The sequence below is a fragment of the Hyaena hyaena genome, unplaced genomic scaffold (genome assembly GCF_003009895.1).
Source record: "Hyaena hyaena isolate Hyena2069 unplaced genomic scaffold, ASM300989v1 scaffold_845, whole genome shotgun sequence".
Lineage (NCBI taxonomy): Eukaryota > Metazoa > Chordata > Mammalia > Carnivora > Hyaenidae > Hyaena > Hyaena hyaena.
This window is the reverse complement of record NW_024081477.1, coordinates 603025-616546: the sequence shown is the minus strand read 5'-3', so window position 1 is coordinate 616546 and position 13522 is coordinate 603025. Positions and strand designations below refer to the sequence as shown.

Below are 13522 nucleotides of genomic sequence, written 5' to 3'. Positions count from 1 at the left end.
AAATACTTTTTTATGTGACAAGTTTCTGTGTGACATGTTTACAAACAATGATAAAGTAATTGGAGAAAATATATATTTTTTCATAACTGGAAAAATCTAAGGTATTGTAATTACTTCATAGGAATGGCTATTGAGTATCTTATGGGGAGAACATATTGTGCATTGATTATACTATTTCCCATTTCCTTTAGAATTTCCTATTTTAACCTTGAATGAAAAGTACTATTTTATATATAGAATATGATATCTTGCTGATTATTCCTCTACAGTTGTAGCTATATATACATGTATTTTTAAACAGTCTTTCAAATACAGCATCCATTGTAAATAAAATAGTAAGAATGTGACTGGGAGATTTTTACTGGCACCAAGATATTAAAGACTTTGGCTAGTTTTTAATAAAGATTTGATTTTTTTAATAAGTAGACAAAGATATAACCAAGTAATTAACCAGAAAATGAAGTTATCTATAAACGAGAAATCAATGAGAGTGCTTTCTCCCATATCCATACAGAAACTATTAGCTTACACAGATTTTACAAATATTAATTCATGTGATTCTTAATGATGGTAAGAGGTAGAAATATTTGTCCTTAGCCATTTAATGAGTCCACATGGTCCTTGTGGGGTACTAACAGATAATTGGTCAATAAGACAAATATTATACTTCTTATTAACCTATTAATTTACTTGTTATCATGCTCCCACAGAAGCAGAGTATTGACTCAAGTACCTGAGAATTGCATAGTACCTGAAAATTTTAAGAAAAGTGTAGGTTTTATTATATTGTGGTGTTTAAATTATAATTCAAAACCCTATTCCTCTGTATTGCATCTTTATTACTTCCAAAAGAAATCTTGAATATTGTCATTATAGAAAATGATATCATTATAATATTATCATTATAAAAAATGAAACCTATTCAGAGAAGTTACATGACTTTCCTGATTTCACTCAATAGGGAAAGAAATAAAATCTAAAATCCAAGCCCATATAGTTGACCTGAAATCTCAAGTCCTTTCTTCCATGCATTTCCTACGTAGTTGAAGATTTAAAAGTTTGGTCTTCAAAATCTGAAACATCCAAAGAATTTACATATTAACAAAATAAATGTGTTTTAAAGTTACAATTATTGGATTAAAGCACAAACCATATGTATTTCAAACTTTTACAAATGATGTGAATTCTATATGAGTATGTATTTCTTCTCCCAGGTCAAACATATGTTAAGAAAATTTCTCAACAGTCAGCTACAAATTAGAAAATTTTGCTAATAAACTTCAGAAACATGATTCAATTTCATCCATACATCTACTTCATCTAAGTCTTGCCTTGATTTGTCCCTCAAAATTATGATAAGCATATTCTGTAACTGGAAGTTGGCCTGATTTCCATAGATGGTAATCTCAGGCTTAGTTTTTACTACCCTGAGATATCATGATTACTTCTCAGTGACCAGCTCTCTGCAGGACCTTTTATTTTAGTGGATGCAGATGGTGCAGTGGGAAAACACTACAAGTCAGACATACTCGTACAACTTTCAAAGACTCTCAGTCACATTTCTTCACTGCAACCACTGTGACAGTAACCAGCTCTAGGTTTTGTAGGTGTAACCTGACAGTCTCATCTTTGGTGCCACACCAAATCCATCTTGTTTCCGCCTTCAGTTTTCTTTCTTCTCTTAGGGCCTACTCAGCACTTAAACACACACAACCCGGATATGCTAATATGTAACATCTATATTAACCTTGGATGATAGTAGACAGGAGCCAATGAACAAATGCTTCCTCTTCCTTTCCCTCAGTAGGCTGTTATAAAGACTCCTTCGAAGTTCACAGAAGATTGAATAACAGTGGCCTATCTTGTTGGCCGACTTAATAACTGCCCCTTGCATTGCCTCTTTCCTTCCCTGTTGACTATTCCTTTTCCTGACATCTTACCTTATTGACTGGCATTCCCAACAGACAACATGAATACTACCATGACCCCTTGACTTAGACTCTGCTTTCAGGATTCAAAGTTTGGCTTCTCTATTTGTTAACTATGTCTTCTTGAGCAGGTCTAACATGCCTGCAAAAATCCTCTACAAATGATTAGAGAGAGAATTAACTGCAATTACATATCTAGCTTGTAAGAGCCAGAAATTCCAAAGGAAATTTCATTCACTCATACATATCTGAGGACAGACCTAAATAAAAGAGGGATAAATGACACAGCCAGGCAGCTTCCTGCCATCTCATGAAAAAACATTTAACTTGTACCAAACCTGTTTCTATGAATGATAGTAAAGATAATATTACCTAACACCTAAGTAGCACTTTTTAAGATTAATTAAACCAGTTGTTTTCTGCCTCAGTACAATGTAGAACTTTCTCATATTACAAAATAAGGTTTTGAATAATGGATGTCCAGGATTAAATTTAGGTGCTGAACTTATATAAAACTCCAAAGTTCTCATTTCCTATCAAGAGTTTTATGCTGGAAAAAAATTGGACTATAATCCTACTAAAATACGATAAGGCTCATATTTGAATTATGCTTCAAGCTATTGAATTGTAATTATGTCTGATATAGATAAACTTAGTTAGTTCAGACCAGATATAATCACAGGCCTTTGCTCACAGTGGGTTCTGATTTGGTACACATTTTCTAACTTGACCTATGTACTAATATTTACATGAAATTATTCTCTGGCCTTGTTTTTCATTTGTACCTTTTCCTACAAGTCCCAAGTTACTATAAAGGTACACGAGAATGACAAATGGCAAATATTTATCTTATGCCAAAGGACCACTGATATTTACAAGATTTCTGCTGCTCCACATTGAGGCTTCTACATTTTCCTTCCCTCAAATCATATGTTTTCAGTACAATTGGACCCAGTTAGCTTTATCTTTCTGTTTTCTATAGTCCTTGGAATGTTGCACAATGTTTTGGATAATTGACTTGCCAAGTAGTTGTTCTTGTCTGTTTTTGAAACAGCCCCACCAGAATGGGAACAAAAAATCCAAAATACTTACCTGTCTATCTATGACAGTTTGTTTTGGGAATGCAAAGCTAGCGGAAAACCAAATCCTTGGTACACGTGGTTAAAGAATGGTGAACGCCTCACTCCAGAGGTAAGCAACTATGTTGATATTAAAATCTCACCTAACTACCAGTAACAGCCAATGTGTATGGAATGCTTAGTAGGTGCTAGGAAATGTAGTATACTCTTTACATGCACTAATTTATATAATACTTAAATAAGCTCAAAGTAGCTATTAATATTATCCCCATTTTTCAAATGAGAAAATTAAAGGTAAAGAGGGCAACTAGCATAAGGTCACACACTACTCAATGACAGATCCACATTCAGATGTCATCATCACCATCATCATCATCACCATCACCATCTTAATTCACATCCACCAAACTGTTGTAGGAGCCAGGTCCTATGTAAATATTTTTCCATGCCTTATCTTATTGTATCCTCATGACAATTTTATGAGAGACACTAGTATTATTTCTTCCATAGATAAAGAAAATTGGTTTCAGGAAGGTTAAATCACTTGTCCAAAGTCACACAGTAGCTAGTAAATATTACAGTTTGTTCCAAACATAGTCTGATTCCAGAATCCAAGATCTTAAATCTTGCTTTTATGAAAACTAACGACTCTAAACCGATAGCAAGTGGAGAACTGAGGCAGTTATCCACATTTTTCCATTTGGAGCATACTTTATTGTACAGTATACTGAAAATGAGACAAAATTGGCTTTTTTCCCCCATCAAATTATTTAAATAATTGTGTTAATTCTCCCTTTTACTTTGCACTTGTAGGCATAGCTAGAGACACAAAGAACATCTAGTATTTAGAAGCTGAAAATAATATTCTTCTTTATTTTGGTTTTAGTGGAATTTTCTTCCTGAATGCCTTTCGCATAGAACATTTTCTGTTTCTTCCCACCTACTTTTATTATCTTTAAAGGTTGGTAATTGGTATACTGAAATATTTTTTAAAATTATATTTGCTCTATTAAACTATTTCATTAGGTGCACTCAAAATTGTATTTCTGTACTCCAAATGGGACTCTGTAACAGATTTTGGCTGTTTAAGCATACTATGGTAGGCTACAGAAAAGGAGAATTTAGCTCCTCCCAACTTATGACTCAATTAGAAAATTATAAAGTCATCACATTTCAGGTCTTTGGGAGACCTTATGATGGAAAGCCAAGGAAATTTCTAATCATTATATTCGTCTCTAACATTATTATTAACCGTATTTTCTGGAATAATTGGAAGGGTAGAATCATCCAAATTATTCTATATACCATATAACAGAAACATAACATACACTCTATGCAGACAATGCCAATTTTCTAAGAAATGAGATCACATACAATACACTATACTAAAATTATAGGAAGGATATTTCTTTTTTTAACTTCAAAAAGCGGCTCGTAATCTTGCAGTTTACTAAGCTCCATCTTCATAAACATCAGTTATCATACACCAAAATGTCATATGTTGTAGATGCACAAATGTTTAATGATGTATTCTGGTTAAGACAATGCCTACATTAGCACACTAGCATCTTTACATGACTTTTCTTTTATTAGGAAAGAATTCAAATAGAAAATGGGACACTTATCATAACTATGCTGAATATGTCAGATTCTGGTGTCTACCAATGTGCGGCAGAAAACCAATATCAGATAATTTATGCAAATGCAGAATTGAGAGTATTAGGTAAGTCATTCATTTATAACCAAAAAATTCAAAATGACATTTTAGTGAGCTATGATTATACATAATATGAACACAATTTTTCTGTAAATTAGAGATTGCTTTCCCTTGAAATAATGTGAAATGTCTTAATTAACTGTAAATAAAATGCAGCGTGAAAATTATCATTTGGTTGAGCAACACATTAGTGCTTCCAAAGGAGTCTGCTATTGAGTACATCCAAGCCAGAAGAAGGGTCCTCCAAAGCTGATTGTAGCACATGATGTTTTGAGTACAACTCAAAATTACCCATTAGGAATGTTTTCACCTGCAAACAACCAAAAACATAGGAAAAGAAAATCTCAATTTATAATGATTTAAACAGGTATTTATTTTATCTTTTAACAAGAAGTTCCAGAGTGGTAGTTGAGCCATGGCACTGTGATGGATAATATTATTCTTAAAACTGTTCCCTCATGCTTGTAGCCTTGAGGGAGTAACTGCTGTAGCTACAGAAATAAAGTGCATACTTAAGGGGGAAGGAGAGAGGACAGACAAAAGTGGCCAAATCTATCCCTCTCTTTAGAAAATGCAAAATTTTCCATGCATCCTTACAGTAAAATCATTTTATGCCAATGGCGAGAACCCACAAGACCACCCAGACCTCAAAGAAAGCTGGGTAGATAAGTGCCTGTAGTGGAAATTTTGGGATAGAAGTAGTTCAAGAATGATATTCTGAGTGGTGGCAGTTGCAGTAAGTAAACCACTAGTGTCTTTTATCACAAAGTTTTCTTAGTGGTAGGAAGAAATAGGATGAAAGAGAGGAAGGATCAACCAAAGAGATAAGGTTTTATAAGTTTATGGACAATGGCCATTGATTTGTCTGTTTATTCTTTTAATCTCTCCTATTTATTGAACTTTTATCATGTAAAAATATAGTTATCAATACTTAAGTGATCTTTACTCTCATAGAACCTATAGTTTCACTGAGAGGGAAAACAAGCTAAGTTTTAAAATATGATTATTATGGTCAATAACCGAGAAGGTGGTATCAGACTTCATGACAAGCTGGAAATAACCAAAGTTGGGGACATTCTCTTTAAGCTGAGAACCCACGGAAAAGCATGCACAAGTCAGTGGAAGGGCAGAGAAGCAATACTTGAAATTCCCAGAAACAAGAGAATGTGGCATATCTCAAGGAATTTCAGCCCACCTAGACTTCAGGCAGGAGTGGGGATTGAACACATAGGTTCCCACATTCATGAAGCTGGAAAGACTCACACGCATCCAGGCAGTCTAATGATTTCTCACTCTCATGAATTGGTATTTGTTCAACATTTATTTAGTGAGGACAAAGCTGAAACTGACATTTTAAAAAATCTGCTCAGCTTACCTGCTTCTACAGAAGGCAGAATATTTCCATTTTGCTGGTTTAAAGCTTGCCTGAAGAAATCTGACAAAATGATAGAGTATTTCTGCTTTATTTCAGTGATATCTTATATTTCACATTTAGGATCATTACCTTGACTGGAATAGATTTAATGTTTTCCCTAATCAGGGTAAAAATCTCTTCTCTCTCTTATGGGACCATCTTCACCCTCTTCATTGTAAACACTATTAAGAATATGACTCTTTGTAACTTGGTTCTTCCCCTGCTACAATTTGCTTCTGTCATTGCAATGACTAGCACCAAAATAAAAATAAATTACATTTATTGAATACATACTTTGTGCCAGGCACTATGCTAGAGTTCTTTACAGATATTATCTCATTTAAACTCTTCAGTAAATTTCTGAAGTCATATCTATTGTCATCTTCATTTTTCAAATGAAGGTAGAACTTCAAAATGTCAAACTGGTAACTGGCCCCAAAACAACCTGAGCAAAATAGCTTGAAAAAAACTCTGGGGACCAACACTGAATTCTGTCTCATACCCTACATCATCATGCTGCCACATGTTCATTAAGAGAGTAACTTAACAATTTTGTTTTTAATTTTTTTTAGCCTCAGCTCCTGATTTCTCTAAAAATCCCCTTAAAAAAAATTCTGTTGTGCAAGTTGGTGGGGATATTACTATCGAATGCAAACCAAATGCTTTTCCTAGGGCAGCCATCTCCTGGAAAAGAGGCATGGAGAGCCTGAGACAGAGCAAAAGGTAAATAAACCTCTATTTTGTTTTATATTTTGAAAGTTTGTCATACAATGTCTTCTAAGTTTAAGTCTTCTAAAATCCTTTCCCTTAGGGTAAGCTTACAACTGGGCACCCACAGATACCAAACATTTTTACATGGTAGCAAAAATGAAAGAATCTTAGAAACTTAAGACCTATTTGTATAATTTTGCTGCAACATATTTAGTGCATGCACTTGTAATAGATATATTTTTAAAAATCTTTTAAGACTTTTTTTCTATATTCAGCTTGAAGATTATTCCTGACCCAGCCTGCTGAGAAATCAGTGAGAAGAACATTACATAAAAGAGAGAGACACTTATACTCACACACCTGGTGTTGTGGTTTTTAAATAGTCACACAGGTGTTCACCCCATGACAAAATGAATTCTCCACATGAAAAAAAAAAATGTAGAGAGGTTCCTGTAGAGAAAGAAGAGAGGTTTCCTTCTGTTCTGGATGTGATTGAGAAATCCTGGATCAGCACTGGCATGTTTTCTATGAGAGTTTAGACAGAGCAAAACAGGTGTTTTTCTCTACTTGGAATAAATTGCATGGCATTATACTATAAAACCTTGTATACCTAGGGATAACTAGGCAGTAGTTGCAGCTCTATTGTAATGACACATGCATGTTAGCATGTGATCAGATGTGCACTGGAATACTTCTGTGAATGAGCCACTGTGCTGAAGATATGAAAATGTTTCAGTGAGCTCTTTGTCAGCATCATATGTGTCATTAACTCCTGTATATAGCCTATCAGTCTGGTAACAGAAATGAATAAGACAGGCCAGGTAAAAGAAAGGACAGGGGTATCTGGATGGCATCTAGATGGCTTAGTTGGTTAAGTGTCTGACTTTGGCTCAGGTCATGATCTCAAGGTTTGTGGGTTCAAGCCCCGTGTCAGGCTCTGTGCTGACAATTCAGAGCCTGGAGCCTGCTTCAGATTCTGTATCTCCCTTTCTCTCTACTATTCCCCCTTTGGCACTCTGTCTCTCTCTCTCAAAAAATAAATAAACATTAAAACATGTTTATATATTAAAAAAAAAAAAGAACAGCTGAAGTGTGATGAGAAATGGTGGTCTGTCAGGGTATGAGACAGGACTGTGATGGTCTGGAGACTGAATTATACACCAAAACGAGATAGTAACTTCAAATTATGATAGACATTGTTTTGTGGGAACATAGAACTTCAGACATGGTTGTAGGTTTTCAAATATTTGGAGAAAAACTAGAAATCTGGGTTTTGGAATGGAATCTTCTGCGCCAGTAAAAATGTCACAGGCTGGATATAGGGATGACATTTTGTTATTTCTGATCTAGGACTGCTGTTGTGGTCAAGGGAAAGAAAAAAGGGGGTTAAAACAAATAAGAGGTGCAAATTGTACAGAGTCTATCAGGGTTATGTCTGGAGCCTTGAAGACCCTCCCCTGACATGACAAGATATATAAGATAAAGACTTTTCTAGGGCACTCTCCTTCCTTACTGTCCCATATTCCCGGTGGTCTCTATAGCCCTACACTGAAGCTTTTCCCGGACAGAGATTTTGTCAGATCTATCTATGCATAGATATGTGCCTCTGGAATAGAACCTAAACTCCATAAATATCTGTGGGATGAATGAATGTGTCAAAACAGAGGACTCTAAGGTTGGGCCAGCATTAGAGAGAAGCTCTTCTGGATGACACGCCTTGAGACATAAGAACAGAGGCTTCAAAGCAAAGGGGGAAAAGACGGATGAAGGGAAATCTGTTGCCCTGGCTCCGACTGGGCTTCTTCCTCTGTGTAGACTGCCTAGGAGATCACTGCCAGTATTCTCAACAGCTTTGGATGTGGATTCCTTTTAAATGTTTCCTCTTTGATTCCTAAAACCTAATTGAGGTTTGAAGACACTACTGTAGAATTCGAAAACTCAAGAGATCCCAAAGTATCAAACACAGAACTCTGTACTGAGAGTTGGGACACATTGATTAGTTCACTTCCTAAAGTGACTCAAAGTCTTCACATAACGAGCAGGAATGATGGCTGTTTACTTTCTATAACCTTTAAAGACTTAAATACAATGTATGTGGGGAGAAGAAAGAGAAGGAAGAAAATTTAAATAAAGTAAGAAAACAAGAGGGAAAAAATTTTTTGAGGGAAACTGCTTTTGCAACAACTTTTAAGGTTTATATTTTGCTTTGTCCTATATCTAATGAATTTGGGATCTTTTCATCTTTTGAATAATCACTAATAGAGTATCAGATTAAGCATTGTCTCATTGTAATTAAAGGAGTGATCTGTGTGATTTCTATTCACAGATGCTGCTTCTCTAATTCTATTCTCTCATTGCTATAGGACCTCATTACAGGTTTCAATAAAAGAAGATAAACAAATTATCTCCTGAGCAGGAGTCTTAAAAATTAAAAAAAAAAAAATGGGGCGCCTGGGTGGCTTAGTCGGTTAAGCGTCCGACTTTCGCTTAGGTCATGATCTCGCGGTTCGTGGGTTCGAGCCCCGCGTCGGGCTCTATGCTGACTGCCAGCTCAGAGCCTGGAGCCTGTTTCAGTCTGTGACTCCCTCTCTCTCTGACCCTCCCCTGCTCATGCTGTCTCTCTCTCTCTCTCTCCTAGAAATAAATAAAAACATTAAAAAAAAAAAATTTAAAAAAAAAAATTAAAAAAAAAAAATTGAGCCCCAGAAGTAGATAGTAATTACAGAGGTGTATCTGCCAGTTCTAGATCACCTTAAGCAGTAATTTGCAAAGGTCATAGAGCCATCCATGAGACTTTGTGTCTCTGCATGATCCCTGTCCTGTCCCCTCTTCTATTGCCTTCTGACCTCACTGGTTTCATTAACTGCATGCCATCATCCTGCTTTTTGGGAAATACAACATCTATGCTTCCATTGGTGTTGACTTAGTGGCTTTTTTGTACTCTCATCATGGGGATTATGAAAGGGGTTGAAGACAAAAATTAGGGTAGTGATAAAAAGAAAAGAAAGAAGGAAGGAACAAACAAAGGAAAGAAGGAAAGAAGGAAGGAATTTTACAGAGCCAGATCCTAAACACAAAGACAGAACACTGAATCCCAGTATACATTTTTAAATGCCACACCTGACTGCTTATTTTACTTCAATAGAAACATAAATAAATATAATTTCTACCCTCTTTAAAACCTAAAAAAGGTTTTAAAAGTCACATATGGAAAACAACTTAAATGTTTACAATGATTCCAAGTAGGAATAGTTTTTAGTTCTTGAACTTGGAAATACCTATGAGGGAAAATGCACATTTTTACTTTCTGTTATAAAACTTCTATATGGTCGTGTCTACTTTGAAATTTCATTGTCACTAACTCTTGCTTCCAATAAAGTGTAACTACCTAAAGATGGTTGAAAGGACTCTAAAGAAGCCTATTCAAAGTAATCTTACTGTATTGCCTACTTATAAGAAAAATGGTGGCAATATATATGTTTTGACAATTTCCTCCACTCTACATGAAATGAGACAGCATACATCACCTAGGTAGTAAATGATAAAGCTTGGACTCTATGCCAAGTTGCCCATCTCTGTTGTCAGATTTTCCACTCCACAGGTAACAGAACATACTTGATTCTTCATTTTTTGAAGTGCTGTTGTTACATGATTTAATCTAATTTCACGTGTTGGTAATTCAGATCAAGCAAGAATTCTAAATGAAATTGACATGTTTCTTCCTGGCCTGTGTGCCTCAATTGAATTCTTGACTATTTCATACTTTCTGCCTTTATAAGTACCTGTATTCATGGCAGACTGTCTGAGTAGAAAAGTTTTCCTACGACTGAAAATAGGTAGGTAGCATTAGAGTCCAAAGGCTGCCTGGCCTCCTGCTGGGAATGTTTGCTCTTATGACATGTACCTCATTCTTTTTGGAGCTACAAGTCATCTAGCAATAACACCTGAACTGAAGAGAAGCAGAGTATGTTCTTGTGGGGAAAACAGGGGTGTGTTGCAAAGAACTCTGCATTGGGAATTAGAAAACAGGGATTTTATGGGGCACCTGGGTGGCTTAGTCGGATAAGCGTCCGACTTTCGCTTAGGTCATGATCTCGCGGTTCGTGGGTTCCAGCCCCGCGTCGGGCTCTGTGCTGACTGCCAGCTCGGAGCCTGGAGCCTGTTTCAGAGTCTGTGACTCCCTCTCTCTCTGACCCTCCCCTGCTCACGCGGTCTCTCTCTCTCTCTCTCCTAGAAATAAATAAAACATTAAAACACACACACACACACACAGGGATTTTGGTCCTAGTTCTCTCACTGATGAGTGGCCTGACCTTGGATAAAACCACTAGTATTCTCTCTCTCTCTCTTTTTCTTTGAGGTTACTCGTTTCTGGATTTATTTAAGATGAAATAAAATGAAAAACTTTAAGAAACCTTAAATACTATTCCCATGCAGTGACTGCCAGAAGAGAGATTATATATTAGAAATAGAAATCGAAATCAATGCAAAACATTAGTGTGCCAGGTTAAAATTGCAGCTGCTATCATAGTTATAATTTTCTTTATTTTTCGCTGGTTTCCTCAGGTGACCAAGCGATTGAGCCAGACATGGTGATTGCTGTAAATTGTTCAAAACAGCTAAATTGATCTGATTGGATGAATTCAGAGGTTAGAGAGTTCTGGAAGCCATATGGTGGCACCACGGCGTGGTGAGCACCACTGTTTCCTTCACCCTTGTGAGCCCAGCACCTGGCTCAAACCTAGAACATAACAGGCATTCAATAAATATTTTCTGTATTGCTAAATCAATGAAAGGTAAAATTTACTTTGTGTTCTTTCTATCTGCCTAACTTAAAACATTTTGCATTTAAACCAAAAATGTACTTAATAATTAATAGGCCCATGATGTGTTCATTCCATCTGTAAATATTTAATGAGCACCTATTATGTTCCAAACACTACACTAGGTGTTGTGGGTAAAACGTTAAGCTAGCCAAATATGTGACACATAATATCCTTTCATAAGAAAGTATTTCTCTTTGAAGTTATTGGGAGTCAGAGGATATGGGTTCAAGTCCCTCGCCTACCCCTCACGTAATTGACAACTTGCAGCAAGTCCTTTAACTTCAATAGTCCTCACTTCAAGAAAATAATACTTGTCTCTCCCATATGGTTCGATGAGACTCAAATGATGGTATGTATGGAAAGGCTAGGTGATCTCTATACTCTACTGCTGCTGGGTGCATTTATTGCTATCACCCTAATCTTTATGCAAATGCAAGCTACACAGTCTTACCTTGCCAGCCAGGGTAAAAACCACAAACGTTACCACAGTCAGTCAAGAAGAATACAGATTAAGCTGATCTCTGCAAGGCATTCTGAGGCAACTGAGGGAATCAATTCCACATCTGCTAAGTTTGATTAATCGCTTCTTTTTTTCCTCATGGATCCACTTAGCAACTGAACTGACAGAAATCAAAGGCCTAGATTTATTTATCTCCTTGTGCTCAGCGACTGCTGCCTACCTGCTCAGGGATCACCTCATAAATTTACTAGGAAATGTTAACCTGCTGGACAGACAGCTCCAAGTTGTCCTCTGACAGGCAGCATTAAATACAGTGCCTAAACCACCTAAGATTTGGTCAGACTGCACATACAATCTTCGAACAATAAAAATAAAGAGATACAATGTTTTTCCCATTATTGAAAGATAATTGAATTAATAAATAATCCAATACATTTCTTCCTCATTCTTCTAAAAAAAAGAGGGGGGGTGCCTGGGTGGCTCAGTTGGTCAAGCGTCCGACTTTGGCTCAGGCCATAATCTCACGGTTCATGGGTTCGAGCCCCGCATCAGGCTCTGTGCTGACAGTTAGCTCAGAGCCTGGAGCCTGTTTTGGAATCTGTGTCCCCCTCTCTCTCTGACCCTCCCCTGCTCGTGCTGTCTCTCTCTCTCTCTCAGAAACAAATAAAACATTAAAAATATATATTAAAAAAGAAAGAAAGAAAAGGAAAATCCACCACATTTCTCTCATTTCCTAAGATAAAATAAAATAAAGCAAAACAAAACAAAATCCAGTTATAGAGCAAATGGTCATTAATAATGAAAACAAAGATTTTAAACACCTTCTATAAGTCAGGCAGTATATCAGATACTTTATATATCTTAATATTAAAGTATATTTTTTATATGCAGATACTTTCCTGAGGAATGAAGTTGCCACATAGTTACATATGGTTACTTTTCTACCACTTTTACCCTGGTAATCTCAAAGAGCTGAATAAAAAGATACTTGGAGATTCACTGCATATCAAACTGAAAAGTAGAGGTTCTATCCCTTGGAAATTGGTCTTAGAATGTGATCATATTTCCAAGACTTGATATAAGAGAACTGCTGAACTCCTAGGACCAATTCTATTACCCTCTATCCACTTAAGGTTGGAAAGAGAGGGAAAAGGTTGGGGAGACAGAGAGAGAGAGAGAGAGAGAGAGAGAGATGCAGTTACAAACAGACCTCAAATCCATGAATTTTGGGTGTGTTATCCTGTAATACTGATACTATGAAACCATGTGTGGCCCTTGGTCCCTGGCACAGTGCATGTACCTTTTGGGAACATATGAATCCCTTAGGTAGCATGGAATCCAGTGGTGGGTCTTATTCAATATTTTTGCCTTTGAGCCCCAAATCTGG

General features: G+C 36.4%; 1 protein-coding gene across 4 annotated transcripts in view; it reads left to right on the top strand.

Moving 5' to 3' along the window:
• The window catches only part of CNTN6 (contactin 6), a 172904-nt gene that overhangs the window by 87599 nt on the left and 71783 nt on the right, over window positions 1-13522 (top strand). For 3 of the 4 annotated variants that reach the window (XM_039219879.1, XM_039219878.1, XM_039219877.1), the window contains 3 exons: window positions 2983-3119; window positions 4601-4730; window positions 6711-6861. In XM_039219879.1, coding sequence (XP_039075810.1) covers window positions 2983-3119; window positions 4601-4730; window positions 6711-6861 — 418 coding nt within the window. The remainder of the gene's footprint in view (window positions 1-2982; window positions 3120-4600; window positions 4731-6710; window positions 6862-13522) is intronic. The other variant, XM_039219880.1, reaches the window with a different exon arrangement.